The sequence below is a fragment of the Emys orbicularis genome, chromosome 2 (assembly GCF_028017835.1).
Source record: "Emys orbicularis isolate rEmyOrb1 chromosome 2, rEmyOrb1.hap1, whole genome shotgun sequence".
In the NCBI taxonomy this organism is placed as follows: domain Eukaryota; kingdom Metazoa; phylum Chordata; order Testudines; family Emydidae; genus Emys; species Emys orbicularis.
The window spans coordinates 5,235,164-5,248,977 of record NC_088684.1 but is presented as its reverse complement, the minus strand read 5'-3'; the positions used below and the strand labels follow the sequence as shown (position 1 = coordinate 5,248,977).

At 49.2% G+C, this 13,814-nt stretch overlaps 1 protein-coding gene across 1 annotated transcript in view; it reads left to right on the top strand.

The window, feature by feature from the left end:
* Positions 1–13,465, top strand: part of RHPN1 (rhophilin Rho GTPase binding protein 1) — a 65,767-nt gene extending 52,302 nt beyond the window's left edge. Inside the window, exons 11-15 of the mRNA XM_065399426.1 lie at positions 1,570–1,764; positions 3,037–3,113; positions 9,050–9,196; positions 10,965–11,123; positions 13,274–13,465. Of these exons, the coding sequence (XP_065255498.1) occupies positions 1,570–1,764; positions 3,037–3,113; positions 9,050–9,196; positions 10,965–11,123; positions 13,274–13,465 (770 nt within the window). The remainder of the gene's footprint in view (positions 1–1,569; positions 1,765–3,036; positions 3,114–9,049; positions 9,197–10,964; positions 11,124–13,273) is intronic.
* The last annotated feature ends 349 nt before the right edge of the window (positions 13,466–13,814 follow it).

Sequence of the window (13,814 nt, the reverse complement as noted above, 5' to 3'; positions counted from 1 at the left end):
AGGGTAGACACCAGTCTCTGCTCTTGTATGTTCACAGGATGCAGAGGTTAAGACATATCCACAGAAAGGTCCCTCTTTCCTTTCTCACAAAAGAGCAGTCTTCCTTGCCTCCTCTGTGGCTCATTGGGTCGTAACTTCAATGCATTTAGACCAGTGGTTTTCAACCTGTGGTCCGCGGACTCCTGGGGTTCTGCAGACTATGTGTAAGATTTCCAAAGGGGTCCGCACCCTGCATTTTAAATTTTGTAGGGGTCTGCAAACGAAAAAAGATTGAAAACCATTGATTTTAGACCTACCATGTAAGATGTTATACCACCTTGTCAGCAGTCAGCTCACCTTCATCTTCAACTAAGTAATATTGGAGGCAGAAATGCCAGCTCAGACAGTTGACTTTAGTTCTAAAACATGACTTAGAGTCTCCCTCCACTCCCCAGAGAACGTTATGTCCCAATGTAAAAATTAATTAGAAAGCAACATAATTATCTGAGAACTTTTCAGGACATGCCTGGGCTCGTATATTTCTTAATTGCTATTATCTATTGAGTAATCCTTTGATCACCAAATCCAGACAGACCATCCCTGTGTGTTTCTGTACATGATAGGAAAAAGCAGGAAATCCATTATAGCACTTACAAAACTAAGTTCACGCCAGTGTCCAAGAATCGATGAATTCCAAATAGTGGTGTGTATTTTTAATATAGATTGATCTGTTAGAAAACGAAAAATACTTATTTTAATGAATTTCTTTCTCCTAGTAGAGAACAGGGCGTAAAGATACTTGCCTTGTTCACCTCCTACAGCACAAATATTCACTTCTGAGAAACATACAGCGCAGAACCTGGTACGTCAGGTTCTGATCTCTTACACCTGTGTAAATCCAGAGTAATTTACTGGACTGTGTTCCCATCGTGTGTCTCTAAACTGGAACTACCATAAGATTGTCAACAAAAGTGTTTATTCCGTGGTTTCACTGGCCATAGGTAGCTTCCTGACTCTGCATCTGTGTTTATAAATTCACAGTTTAAGGCCAGAAGGAGTTAGAGACCTAGTCTGACCCCGTATCTAATTCAAGCTTCTAAAGCCCACCCAGTTACTCCTGTAAAGAGCCCAATAACTTGTTTGGCTACAGCAGATCTTAAATGACACGTCCTAAATCGTAACTGAGCCCATGTTGGGCTGAGCAATAGCCCTGCATAGGGGCAGAGGGGGAACCCTATACCAGTAAAGAACTGAATTGAAAACTCCATGTCCTTGCCCAAGCCCATGGAGCACAATGACTCCTGTGAGGCATAGAGGTGAGGCCTGCACGTCCATGATTGGTGCTACCTCCACTCAGTTCAAGATGGAGCACTGCGTGCTTGGGCAGGTCTGTGCTGCATTTGGGAGCTGTGGTTGCAGCCTGTATAGGCCCTCCTGACTTAGCGTTGATCAAGCTAGCTCGCCAAAAGTAGCAGTGAAGTTACTGGGACTGCTTTCTGCTGATCTGCTAGTGGCTTGGAGGGAACATAATCCTGCATGAATTATCTGTCCTGTCAGTGATGGGTGTGTTATGGCGTTTGTACTTTATAGGCAAGGCTCATTTGAAAAAAGCTATCATGCAACACGAGGAAGCCATGAGGATCCACAGCCTGTGTAAGATCCTGAGGAAGATGGACATCCTCCAGGAGGTCCTCTCCTTCGCTCATAAGCGCTCGCTTAGCAAATACTCAGAAATCGATCACGAGGAAGACTTCTTTGAAACCGGAGATGCTCCTGACATTCATCGTAAGTGTCATTTGAGGGGTGGGAAGCACTATTGACTGTTGTCTTACCATGTCTTTGATCCTTCAGGCTCCTCCTCCCTTAGTCCCTATAACAGGATTTAAAAAAGAGCTAGATAAATTCATGGGGGTTAAGTCCATTAATGCCCATTAGCCAGGATGCGTAAGGAATGGTGTCCCTAGACTCTGTTTGTTGGAAGGTGGAGATGGATGGTAGGAGAGAGATCACTTGATCATTACCTGTTAGGTTCACTCCCTCTGGGGCACCTGGCATTGGTCACTGTCGGCAGACAAGATACTGGGCTGGATGGACCTTTGGTCTGACCCAGTGTGGCCGTTCTTATGTTCTTCTGCAAGTCCTTTTCTCTGCTAAAATATCCCCTCTCAAATTAAATTGGCACGTGCCCTTGCAGGAGCCACGTTGGGAGAGTTATTACTCATTGATAATGTTCTAAAGTTGCAATTTATGTCTCCGACCCCGGTGACGGACATGGTAGAAAAGCCTAGCCCTTTCCTCCATTCTGAAGGATGAGAGGAGAATTTGCATTTTTGGCACTACTAATCCAAGAAATTTGATGCACTTCATCAACATTAAGCTACATTTCTTCCCTCTACCCCACCCCCTAAGTGGGTATGGAAGGTATTTTACAGAGGAGGGGGAACTGCAGCACGAAGAAGGGACATGACTTGCCCAGGATCACACAGCGAGCTGGTGGCAGAGTTAGAGTTAGACCCAGACACACCCAGATCAGGTGGCTTGTTTAGTACGTTCTGGCATTATGCAGCAATTTCCTGAAGTGCAGTTATGTGGTGATGCAAATTGTGGCCAAGCCATCAGCTGGAGTAATCCGGCTGGCTCCATTGACTTAAATGGAGCTAGACTGACTTACAGCAGCTGGGAGCCTGGACCTGTTATGTTGGTCTGTCACCTGAGCAGGGTTGGGCTTTTTCTACTGAATACACTGTTGCCGTCCTGACATTACTAATCACGTGTTACCATAGCACCTAGGAGACGAGTCATGGACCAGGTCCCCATTGTCTAGGTGCTGTACAAACACAGATCAAAAAGATGGTGCCTGCCCCAAAGAGTCTACAATCTGAGCATAAGACAAGAGGCAACAAAAAGATGGATGCAGACAGACGGGGAGGTACAAGGAAACCGTATTGGTCAGCATGATAGGCTGAGTCTGCCTGGCCACTACATACATACATGAGCAACAGCTGCTGGTTCACTTGTGCAACAATGGAATGTCTGTTTTTTTTCTTTTACTCTTAGCCAAAACGAATCAGAGACCAGAAATAAAATCTCCCAACTTCTCCCAGGTGAAGGTGACGGACATCTTCCATAGACTGGTACGTAACAGTGATGAGAGGAAACAGGCCAGCACGTAGGCCAGCGCCTGATGCCTATCAAAACCAATGATGAAATTGCTATGAGGCCATGCGATGGGGGGACCATTGCATGCAGCATCTAGAAGCTTCTGGGTGGTGCTCTGAGCAGCCCCCAGACCCTGAGAGCTAGTCCAAGTGACAGTGTCGCTACAGGCAGCCTGTCTAAGGGTACGTCTACACTCGAGCTAAAGGTGTAATTTCCAGCTCCGGTAGACCCATGCACACCAGCTTTGATTGAGCTAGCGTGCTGAGAACAGAAGTGTAGCTGCAGCAGCCCAGGTAAGTAGGTAGGACACTGAGTGGGACTGTGCTTGGGGCAGCTAGCCGTTCCTGCCACCTGTGCGGCTGCAGCTCCACTGCGATGTTGGCTGGATCAGGCCTATGTCTGCCCAAGCTGGAAATCGTTCTCCGCCTGAGTGCAGACCAACCCTAATGCAAAACCAGTAGGTGGCACACGGCTTCATTCTCTTCTTTTATTTCTTGGGTTGTAGAGGATTTCCTAAAGCAACAGCGAACACGGCCCAGTGCGGGCTGAGAGCAGTTTTGCAACATGCAGTTGCCTCAGCTTTGTGGTAATGGGTCTTTTAATTACGTTTTATGAGTCCCAGCCAGGGACCAGAATCCCATTGTGCTAGGCGCTGTACAAACCAAGACAGTCCTTGCCCCAACGAGCTGACCATCTAAGTACAAGGCAAGAGACAAGAAGTGGATGCAGACAGACGCAGTGACGAGGGAAGCTGACGAAGCCAGTTCAGTGCATCCTGTCATGGGAATTAATGGGGACACATGAGCCTTTGTCACCTCTCCTCGTGCAGACGCTTCCTCCAGGGAACTAAGCGATGCTGCTTCCAGGCGTAGGAAGGCACCTTCACTGGCAAAGGGAGAGAGTATGATTTAAAATGGGACAAAGGCTGCCCATAGATCCATGCCACCAGCAAGCCAGTGTGAAGCTAGATGAAGGCTGTGTGGATGTCGGCCAACATGCTAGCTTCTCAAACTGGGTCCAGAAGGCTTCCCATTGAGTGAAGGCTCTTGGTGTAAGTAGTGGCCAGCAGCAGTTTTGCCAGTGGGGCGGGCACTTATAGACTCATAGACTTTAAGGTCAGAAGGGACCAATATGGTCATCTAGTCTGACCTCCCGCATGATGCAGGCCACAAAAGCTGACCCACCCACAACAGAATCTTCCAGCCTGCGACCCCTGCCCTATGCTGCGGAGGAAGGCGAAAAACCTCCAGGGCCTCTGCCAATCTGCCCTGGAGGAAAATTCCTTCCCGACCCCAAATATGGCGATCAGCAGAACCCCGAGCATACAGGCAAGATTCTACAGCCGGACCCTCATTTTACCTGCGATGGCACGTTAATGCCTAATTGACTAAAATCACATTATCCCATCAAACCATTCCCTCCATAAACTTATCAAGCCTAATCTTGAAGCCAGAGAGGTCCTTCGCCCCCACCGTTTCCCTCGGAAGGCTGTTCCAAAATTTTACCCCTCTGACGGTTAGAAACCTTCGTCTAATTTCAAGCCTAAACTTCCCCACGGCCAGTTTATATCCATTCGTTCTCGTATCCACATTACTACTAAGCTGAAATAATTCCTCTCCCTCCTTGGTATTAATCCCTTTGATATATTTAAAGAGAGCAATCATATCCCCCCTCAGCCTTCTTTCGGTTAGGCTAAACAAACCGAGCTCCTCGAGTCTCCTTTCATAGGAAAGGTTTTCCATTCCTCGGATCATCCTAGTGGCCCTTCTCTGTACCCGTTCCAGTTTGAGTTCATCCTTTTTAAACATAGGAGACCAGAACTGCACACAGTACTCCAAATGAGGTCTCACCAGCGCCTTGTATAACGGAAGCAGCACCTCCCTGTCCCTACTAGAAATACCTCGCCTAACGCATCCCAAGATCGCATTAGCTTTTTTCACAGCCACGTCACATTGCCGACTCATAGTCATCCTGCGATCAACCAGGACTCCGAGGTCCTTCTCCTCCTCCGTCACTTCCAACCTATGCGTCCCTAACTTATAACTAAAATTCTTGTTAGTCATCCCTAAATGCATCACCTTACACTTCCCACTATTAAATCTCATCCTATTATTGTTACTCCAATTTACAAGGTCATCCAAGTCTCCCTGCAAAATATCCCGATCCTTCTCCGAATTGGCAATACCTCCCAACTTTGTGTCATCCGCAAACTTTATCAGCCCACTCCTACATTCGGTTCCGAGGTCAGTAACGAATAGATTAAATAAAATTGGACCCAAAACCGAACCTTGAGGAACCCCACTGGTGACCTCCCTCCAACCCGACAGTTCCCCTTTCAGTACTACCCGCTGCAGTCTCCCCTTTAACCAGTTCTTTATCCACCTCTGGATTTTCATATCGATCCCCATTTTTTCTAATTTAACCAGTAATTCCTCGTGCGGCACAGTATCAAACGCTTTACTAAAATCTAGGTAAATTAGATCCACCGCATTTCCTTTATCTAGAAGGTCTGTTACTTTCTCAAAAAAGGAGATCAAGTTGGTTTGGCACGATCTTCCTTTCGTAAACCCATGTTGTAATTTGTCCCAATTGCCATTCACCTCAAGGTCCTTAACCACTTTTTCCTTCAAAATTTTTTCCAAGACCTTGCATACTACAGAAGTTAAACTAACAGGCCTGTAGTTACCCGGGTCACTTTTTATCCCCTTCTTGAAAATAGGAACCACATTAGCTATTTTCCAGTCCATCGGTACCACCCCCGAGTTTACAGATTTATTAAAAATTATTGCCAAGGGGCTTGCAATTTCTCGCGCCAGCTCCTTCAATATTCTAGGATGAAGATCATCCGGTCCACCCGATTTAGTCCCATTTAGCTGGTCAAGTTTGGCTTCCACCTCTGATACTTTAATGTCAATCGCCCCTCCTTTATTCCCCTCTGTCCCGCTCCCTCTATTCCTAAGCCCTTCATTAGCCTTATTAAAGACCGATGCAAAATATTCATTTAGATATTGTGCCATGCTTAGATTGTCCTTAATCTCCACTCCATCTGCAAGCTTCAGCGGCCCCACTTCCTCTTTCTTTGTTTTCTTCCTATTTATATGGCTATAAAACCTCTTACTATTGGATTTAATTCCCCTCGCGAGGTCCAACTCTACACGGCTTTTGGCCTTTCTCACCGCATCCCTACATGCTCTGACCTCAATAAGGTAGGTTTCTTTGCCGATCTCTCCTCTCTTCCATTCTTTGTACGCTTTCTGTTTTTTCTTAATCGCCCCTTTGAGACGCCCGCTCATCCAGCTGGGTCTAATTCCCCTGCCCACTGACCGTTTCCCCTTTCTCGGGATACAGGCCTCGGACAGCTCGTGCAACTTCAGCTTGAAATAATCCCAGGCCTCATCTGCCTTTAGCTCTCTAAGTATGTTAGCCCAATCCACTTCCCTAAGTAGTTGCCTTAATTTATTAAAGTTGGCCTTTTTGAAATCGTAAACCTTAGTTACAGTCATAGTTTTATTTCTGTTAACCCTTCCATTTAGTTTAAACCAAATTAGCTCATGGTCACTCGAGCCAAGGTTGTCCCCTACAACCATTTCCTCAACGAGGTCCTCTCTACTCACCAGCACCAAATCTAAAATGGCATCCCCCCTCGTCGGTTCAGCTACTACTTGATGAAGGAATTCATCTGCTAGCACGTCTAGAAACATCTGAGCCCTATTATTGTTACTAGCATTTGTTCCCCAATCTATGTCCGGGAAGTTAAAGTCCCCCATGATCACACAGCTCTTATTAGTTTTTACTTCCTTAAAAACATTAAATAGTTCTCTGTCCGCATCCAGGCTAGATCCCGGCGGTCTATAGCACACCCCAAGCAGTATCTCAGGGGAGGCTCTAGTAGTTCTTTTACCCAGTGTAATTGTTGCCCAGACAGACTCCGTCTTATCCATTCCATCACTTATTATTTCTTTACATTTTAGCTCATTATTGACATACAATGCCACACCCCCACCTTTACCTTTTTTCCGGTCATTCCTAAACAGCACATACCCTTCCATACCTGTACTCCAGTCATGACTACCATTCCACCACGTTTCGGTTATTCCTACGATATCAGGTTTCATTTCTTGGACCAGGAGCTCTAATTCCTCCATTTTGTTACCTAGGCTTCTCGCATTTGTGTATAAACATCTTACCGTATGCTGTCTATCCTTTCTCCCATTAGTTATGCACTTTGGTACGGACCCTATAGTGTCCATCTGCCCCCTCCTTCTTATGTCCAATTCCCTACCCCTACCTATATCTGAGCTTTTCTCCTCGCCCTCTTTTTCAGTGTTGGAATCTGGCGTGGAGATCAACTGGACATCTCCCAACCGTCTCCCCCAAGTTCCTAGTTTAAAGCCCTTTTGATGAGATGAGCCATCCTCCCTCTCAGAAGTCTATTTCCTTCCCTACTCAGGTGAAGTCCATCCCGCGAGAACAGCTGTCTGTCCCCGAAAGCCTCCCAGTGGCCATACATCCCAAAGCCCTCCTTATAGCACCACTCCCTTAGCCAGCTATTTATCCTCACAATCCTGTCTGCCCTTTGCTGTCCTTCTCTAGGAACAGGCAGAATCCCACTGAAGATAATCTGAGCTGCGACTTCCTTAAGCGTCTTCCCCAGCCTGGCATAATCTCCCTTGATTCTCTCTAGCGATAACCTAGCCGTGTCATTCGTTCCTACATGAAGGACGATCAAGGGGTTCTTACCCGCTCCTTTTAGGATCCTTTTCAACCGCAGGTCCACATCCCGTATCTTAGCGCCCGGCAGACAGCACACCCTTCTGTTTTCCGGGTCCGCCCTGGTCACAGGCCTGTCTAACCTCCTCAGTAAGGAGTCCCCAATCACATAAACCTGCCTTTGCCTGGGCAGCCACTTCCCAGCTCAGGAAAACAAAATGCTTAATGTCAGCCTCTCCTTCGTCCCTAATCTGATCCCGTTTGCAGTTAATTGAGTAGCATTGCACGGCCAGCTTCCAGTGGAACAATTTGTGCAGGGTGCCCAGGATGTGTGCAGCACACTGCTGCTCTGAAGTCCCTCTGGAAGCTGAGTATTACACACATCTGCACTCTGGACCGCTTGACAGCCACAGCAGAGGAACCAGGGACACTTGCAAAGGTGCCCTGAAGTAAGGCCCAGTCCTGCTCCTGCTGAAGTTGAGGGAAGCTTTGCCATTGATTTCACTGGCAGTAGGATCTGACTCTAAGGATGAAATCCATCTCTGTGCAGAGGGCTGGCACTGTGCCCTGCTTCGGGCCCATGTGAGCACCACCTGGACTGGCGTTGCAGACAGGGTGGATTTCATCCTCCATGGCTAGCTAGATTGCAGTTCCCAGACTAAAGTCTTAAGCTAGAGCCCACACCCTCCCTCCCTCCCCCCAGTACTGGGACTTTGATCTCAAGGGAGGGAGTTGAAGAGCCCATTCCATGCACTAATGGTAAGTAGATTTGGGTCTTTGTTTTCTTCTAATTTTGGCCGAAGGTCTGAATCTAACCACAGACATTCTTTTAATTGACAGAAGCTCCCAGTTTCTGGCAGCTGCTCTCGATGGCTAGACCTTGCCCCCTTCCCCCTTGCAAGAAATGGGTTGAATAGTGTGGAATGGGTTGAATGTCATTCGGTTCATTACTGCCAACCCCAAAATACCTCCCTGGCTTTTGGACAACTGAATGTTTGCAGTTGCTCTGACATCTAGTCAGTGTAAACACTGCTTGGGGGGGCACAAACCAGGATTGTCTGCCGAGCACAAAAGATCCAGCTTCGTGCTTCCTTGGACAATGAGTCAAAGTCAGTGGGATCTCTGTGAGCCAGGGGACTAGGGCTGGACTGTCGAGTGGACCGCTGCACTGAAACACATTGTCCTGTATCTGTTTATCCAGGGCCCTCTGTCCGTTTTTTCAGCCAAAAACAAGTGGCGCCCTGCACGGCGAGTTCACCTGGCCAGAGGAGAAAATGGCTTTGGGTTGACGCTCCGAGGGGATTCCCCCGTCCTCATTGCGGGAGTGATACCTGGGGGCTGTGCATCCGTAAGTAGCTAGTGCTTCCCTCGTCCCCTCTCACCTCGCTGGAGATAGATGGGGTTAGTAGCACCACCTCTGATTCAGAGGGCCTGGCATTTCCCTGTGTGAGCCCACGTTCTCAGCTGCTAATAACTTGGGCCAAACTGGAACCATTTGGACTGATATTTCCCATGCTGAGTGTCAGTCTCAGATTGAACCCCCCCCCCCCGCTCCTCCCCCCCCCCCAAAAAAAAAATTCAGCCCTTTTGAGGATGAGCTGAGGGGAAATGCTTTGATTTGTCCATGTTAAAAAAATTCTAGAGACTTTTCTTCGGGAAGCTTTAGCGCCTCCATGCTTTGGAGCAGACACTTGAAATTTGGCAGGGGGGGTGCCCTTGGCATCTTTTGTCATCCTCGTGAAAGTCCTCCCAAATCTGCCTGAGTTACAAGTCTTTGAAAAATCATATTTGGCACATGCTCAATAGAGACTCACTAGAACGTCACGGCTTCATTCCCCAAAGATTCTGTACGCACTAAGCATGTTCTAGTGCCCAGGGCTAGTGGGACTTTCCCCGCAGTTGTTGGCTACTCTGGGCCGTGCTAGATCCAGACACGGAGAGCAAGGAGACTCTCTCCTGTGTTCAGTGCCACCCCAGGTAATGTGCCAGCAGTGAGAAGGAGGGCAGCCACCTGAATGGAATGCAGAGGGGACCAGAACTGGACCCAGGGAATGGGGGAGTAGATCCGGACAAGGAGTCTTGGGGATGGGAAGACACTTGGACTGGAGGCTGGCATGGTGGAGTGTGGGAATGGAAATTGGACAGGCAGCAGAGATTGGGACTGGCTGGACAAGGGGACTGGAAGCTGGGGAAGGGGCAGAGAAGACTGGGAACTGGTGAGGGTGAGGAGCGGGAGACCTATCTGATGTGGAGCCAAGGGGTGGGGGAAGCATTGACGCTGACTGGGCAAAGAGACTGAGACAGGGAGCTTGGAGAGGGGGCTGGAGATACAGAGATTGGACGAGGGGCCAGGGAGGGAGATTGGGAACATGAGCAGAGGATGGTTGGAAGCTGAAGTGGGGGGTGGAGGGATGGAACAGGAGTGGGGATGGAACTGGGAATGGTTGGGAAAGGAATTTGGACTGGGAGTGGAGTAGGGGTGGGGAAGGAACAGAACAGATTGAAAGGGAAGGGCCATAAGGGGTCAAGCTGGGGTGGGGGGGGGGGAAGGGCAGAAGAGCTTCTCAAAGGAAAAGCCTTCCGGGGGGGAAGCATAGGAGGACCCACAGAAATAGGTGTGGTAGACGAGCATTTATCTACTGGATCTTTTAATAGAGTGTTTGAAAGATCAGACTGGTAACCAGTAACGTACTGTGTATTCACTACTGGTCTCATTTGGTGCCCGTTGTACCAGTGCGCGTCTTTCCACTGACTTCATTGAGCATTGGATTGGGCTCTATGACTCCGGTCTAGTAAGGCACTTAAGCATGTGCTTTGCTTTAAGCTCTGTTGAAGTAGATGGAAACTACCTGTAGCTTAAGTGCTTTGCTGGATCAGACCTACCCCAGATCTTGCAGAAGTAGTCTCCTTTAATGCCTCTGCAAACAGTTAAACAGGCTGAGGATTTTCCTAGGAACATCTCCATGCTTCAGATAGTCCAGCCGGGGTCCTAGGGTCATGCTGTATTGAACTTTGGGGAAGGAAATGCAGAGTCTCTGCTAGGTCCTGAAAGACGTGTGCTGTAGCCATGCTGGGATATTACAGGCTCCATTTGGCCTTTGTTTGCTCTCTTGCAGGAAGCCGGGCTAAAGGAAGGAGACTACATAGTCTCTGTGAACAGCGAGGACTGCAAGTGGTCCAAGCATGCTGAGGTGGTGCAGCTGCTGAAGAGCGTCGGGGAAGAGGGTGTAGACATTGGCGTGGTAACCCTGCGGAGTTCTGATGGACAGAACGTTGTAATTCACCTTCTTGCTTTGTCCGAACCTTAGCAAAAGCCCCTTAGGTGGATATGTATCGGGAAAGCCAGGGCTGGCAGAGAGAAGCTTGCTGAGATCAACCCAAGCTGGGTGATGCTTTGTCTCTTCAGGAAACTTTGGGTAGTGGAGTCTGGAAACAATAAAGCCTGTGTCCATAAACCAGCTGAGACCTAAGGGCATGTCTACACTACAAACTTAAGTCAACCTATGTTAGGTCGACTTACAGCCAGTGCAGTAATTTAATGTGGTGGCTGATGTCCATACTGTCCTCCTTCTGTTGATGGTGCATGTACTCCCCAGGAGCACTTCCCCAACTGAAGGAGGACAGTGGGGGAGGGGGCTGAGAGCCAGGGCTCTCAGCTCCCTGCCAGGAGCCCAGCTGCTGGCCGGGCTCTCAGCTCAGCTCCTCGCCAGCAGCCACCCCGGCTTCTTGTCTCCCTGCTTTCTGCCAAGAGTGGTGGGTAGTCGCCTGGGCTTCTCTGCTCCCTGAGGGGGGAGTTGGATGCTGGACGCCCCAGGGGAGTAGGGAGCACAGGCAGCTGCCCAGCTGGGAGAGGGGAAGCCATGATGGGGGGCAACCAGGCTGTAGCTGGAGCCCACCACCGGCCCCAGATGCTCTTGTCAGTTTCTGGAGCCATGAAATTGACAAGAATGACCACCAATAGCTGATGTAATTAAGGCACTGTCTACACCTACACTGTGTCACCCTAACGACACTGACATAAGCCCAATGCCTCACATGGTCAGGAAGTTACTGTGTCAGTGTAATAGGGCACTTGCATCGGTGGGAGCATGGCTGTAGTGTGTACGCTGACATAAGTAGGTTGACATAAGCTGCCTTACGTTGACTTAACTCTGGGCTGGTCTACACTGGGGGGGCGGGTCGATGTAAGATACGCAAACTTCAGCTACGCAAATAGTGTAGCTGAAGTTTGCGAAGTATCCTATTCAACTTACCCCGCTGTGAGGACGGCGGCAAATCGACCGCTGCGGCTCCCCCATCGACGCCACTTACTCCTCCTGAGGAGGTGGAGTACATGCGTCGTTTCGGGGATCAATTTATTGTGTCTAGATGAGACGTGATAAATCGATCCCCGAGAGATCGATTTCTACCCGCTGATCCGGGCGGGTAGTGAAGACGTGCCCTCTGTAGTGCAGACCAGGCTTCAGTGGCCCTGTAGGAGTGTAGAGGGACCTTTCTGGGAGCCATAGGTTTGCTCTCCACTGAGTGAGGGCTTGACTTTTCCAGAGGTGCTTGAGCGCCCATGGCTCTCAGCTCCCCGTTGACTTCACGCTTTTGAAAATTAGGCCTGAAACTTTGCCTTTAGAAACATCTTGGGTTTTATTCTCCTTCTGATACATTCTCCAGGGGCTAGCCTAGAGACCGGTCTCTGGCATTGGGCTGTGGGAGATTGAGCAGTCAGTTTTCAATCCTGGTCTTACTCCCTAGGCTGGCAGTGTTTGGGGGTGAGGCAGCTGTGGGGAGATGGGAAAGAGTGGGTGCACTCTGGTGTTCAGCTGCCCTGTGACTAAATAAGTAGCGACGATGGGCTTGGAAGCAAAGCCAGTCTTGATTGCTCAGGATTGAGGTCCTGCTGGTCAGGCGGATTTAGGGTCAGAAGGTGGTGTCTGGAGAGTGGGGGATTCCCAGGACTTTGAGCAGCACGTGGATGCTCCCTGGTATGGTGAAAACCACATAGTTAAAATAAAGTGGATAGTCAGCAGCACCGGCTAGTGGTCTGAGCACAGGACTGCAAGCCTGGTGCCCTCCAGCCTCAGCTCGGTCTGCTTTGGTGAATCCCTTAAACTCTCTGGGCCTGATTCTGCTCTTGCTTGCGTGGAAGCATACCAGTGTGTAACTGGTGCAAGGTCAGGATTGGACTCCATGGGGGTGAAACTTACCCTGACTCCTGGAGCATTGGGAGGATTGATGTAGTGTTTGTACAGCACTCTGGAAGTGCCAGTCTCTGGATGCATTCAGTACTCCAGACCATGTGTTCCTACAGCACATATGTAAGTGGCATTTACCCACATACAGCACTGGCCTTAATAAAAGCTGTGTGTTCGTTTCTATTCCTCCCCTCTCGGGGCTATGTCTTATGCTCTTGTTTTAATTCTCTTTCTGGCAGGTGGACAGGAGGTCGGTGGCCATGTCATCGGGGGGCGCGCTGCTGAAGAACAACCAGGAGAATAGCAGGAAGAGCCTCATGAACAGCAAGAGCGCCAGCACCCTGCTGGCCTGGAGCAAGAAGAGTAAGCGCAGCAAGAGCAGCACTTACAGCCTTCCCTTCACCACTGTGGGAGACGAGTCCATGTACTGAACCCTCAGCCTGGCTGGGTCCCGGCTTATTGACGTTAACTCTTGGCATTGCTGGGGAGCAGGAGGAGAGAGCAGCGGTTACGTGGCACTGGGAGCTACGCTGGTGTCATTGCAATCCGTTGTTCTTCTAGCCCTGAGGGAGGAGAAGACTCCAGAGCTGATCCTTGGTGCCTGAGGAGCATGGCATGGAGCTGGATTCTTTCCTAGCAGAGTGAGCTGACGGGTGTAGAGCTCTCGTTGCTGGTGACCATCAGGCTCCTCCATCTGAGCGTACATGTAAAAAGTCCTCCGCTGAATGGTTTGGGGAGGGACTGTTGGTTGGTTGGTTGGTTTTCTGGCTCATACTCTAG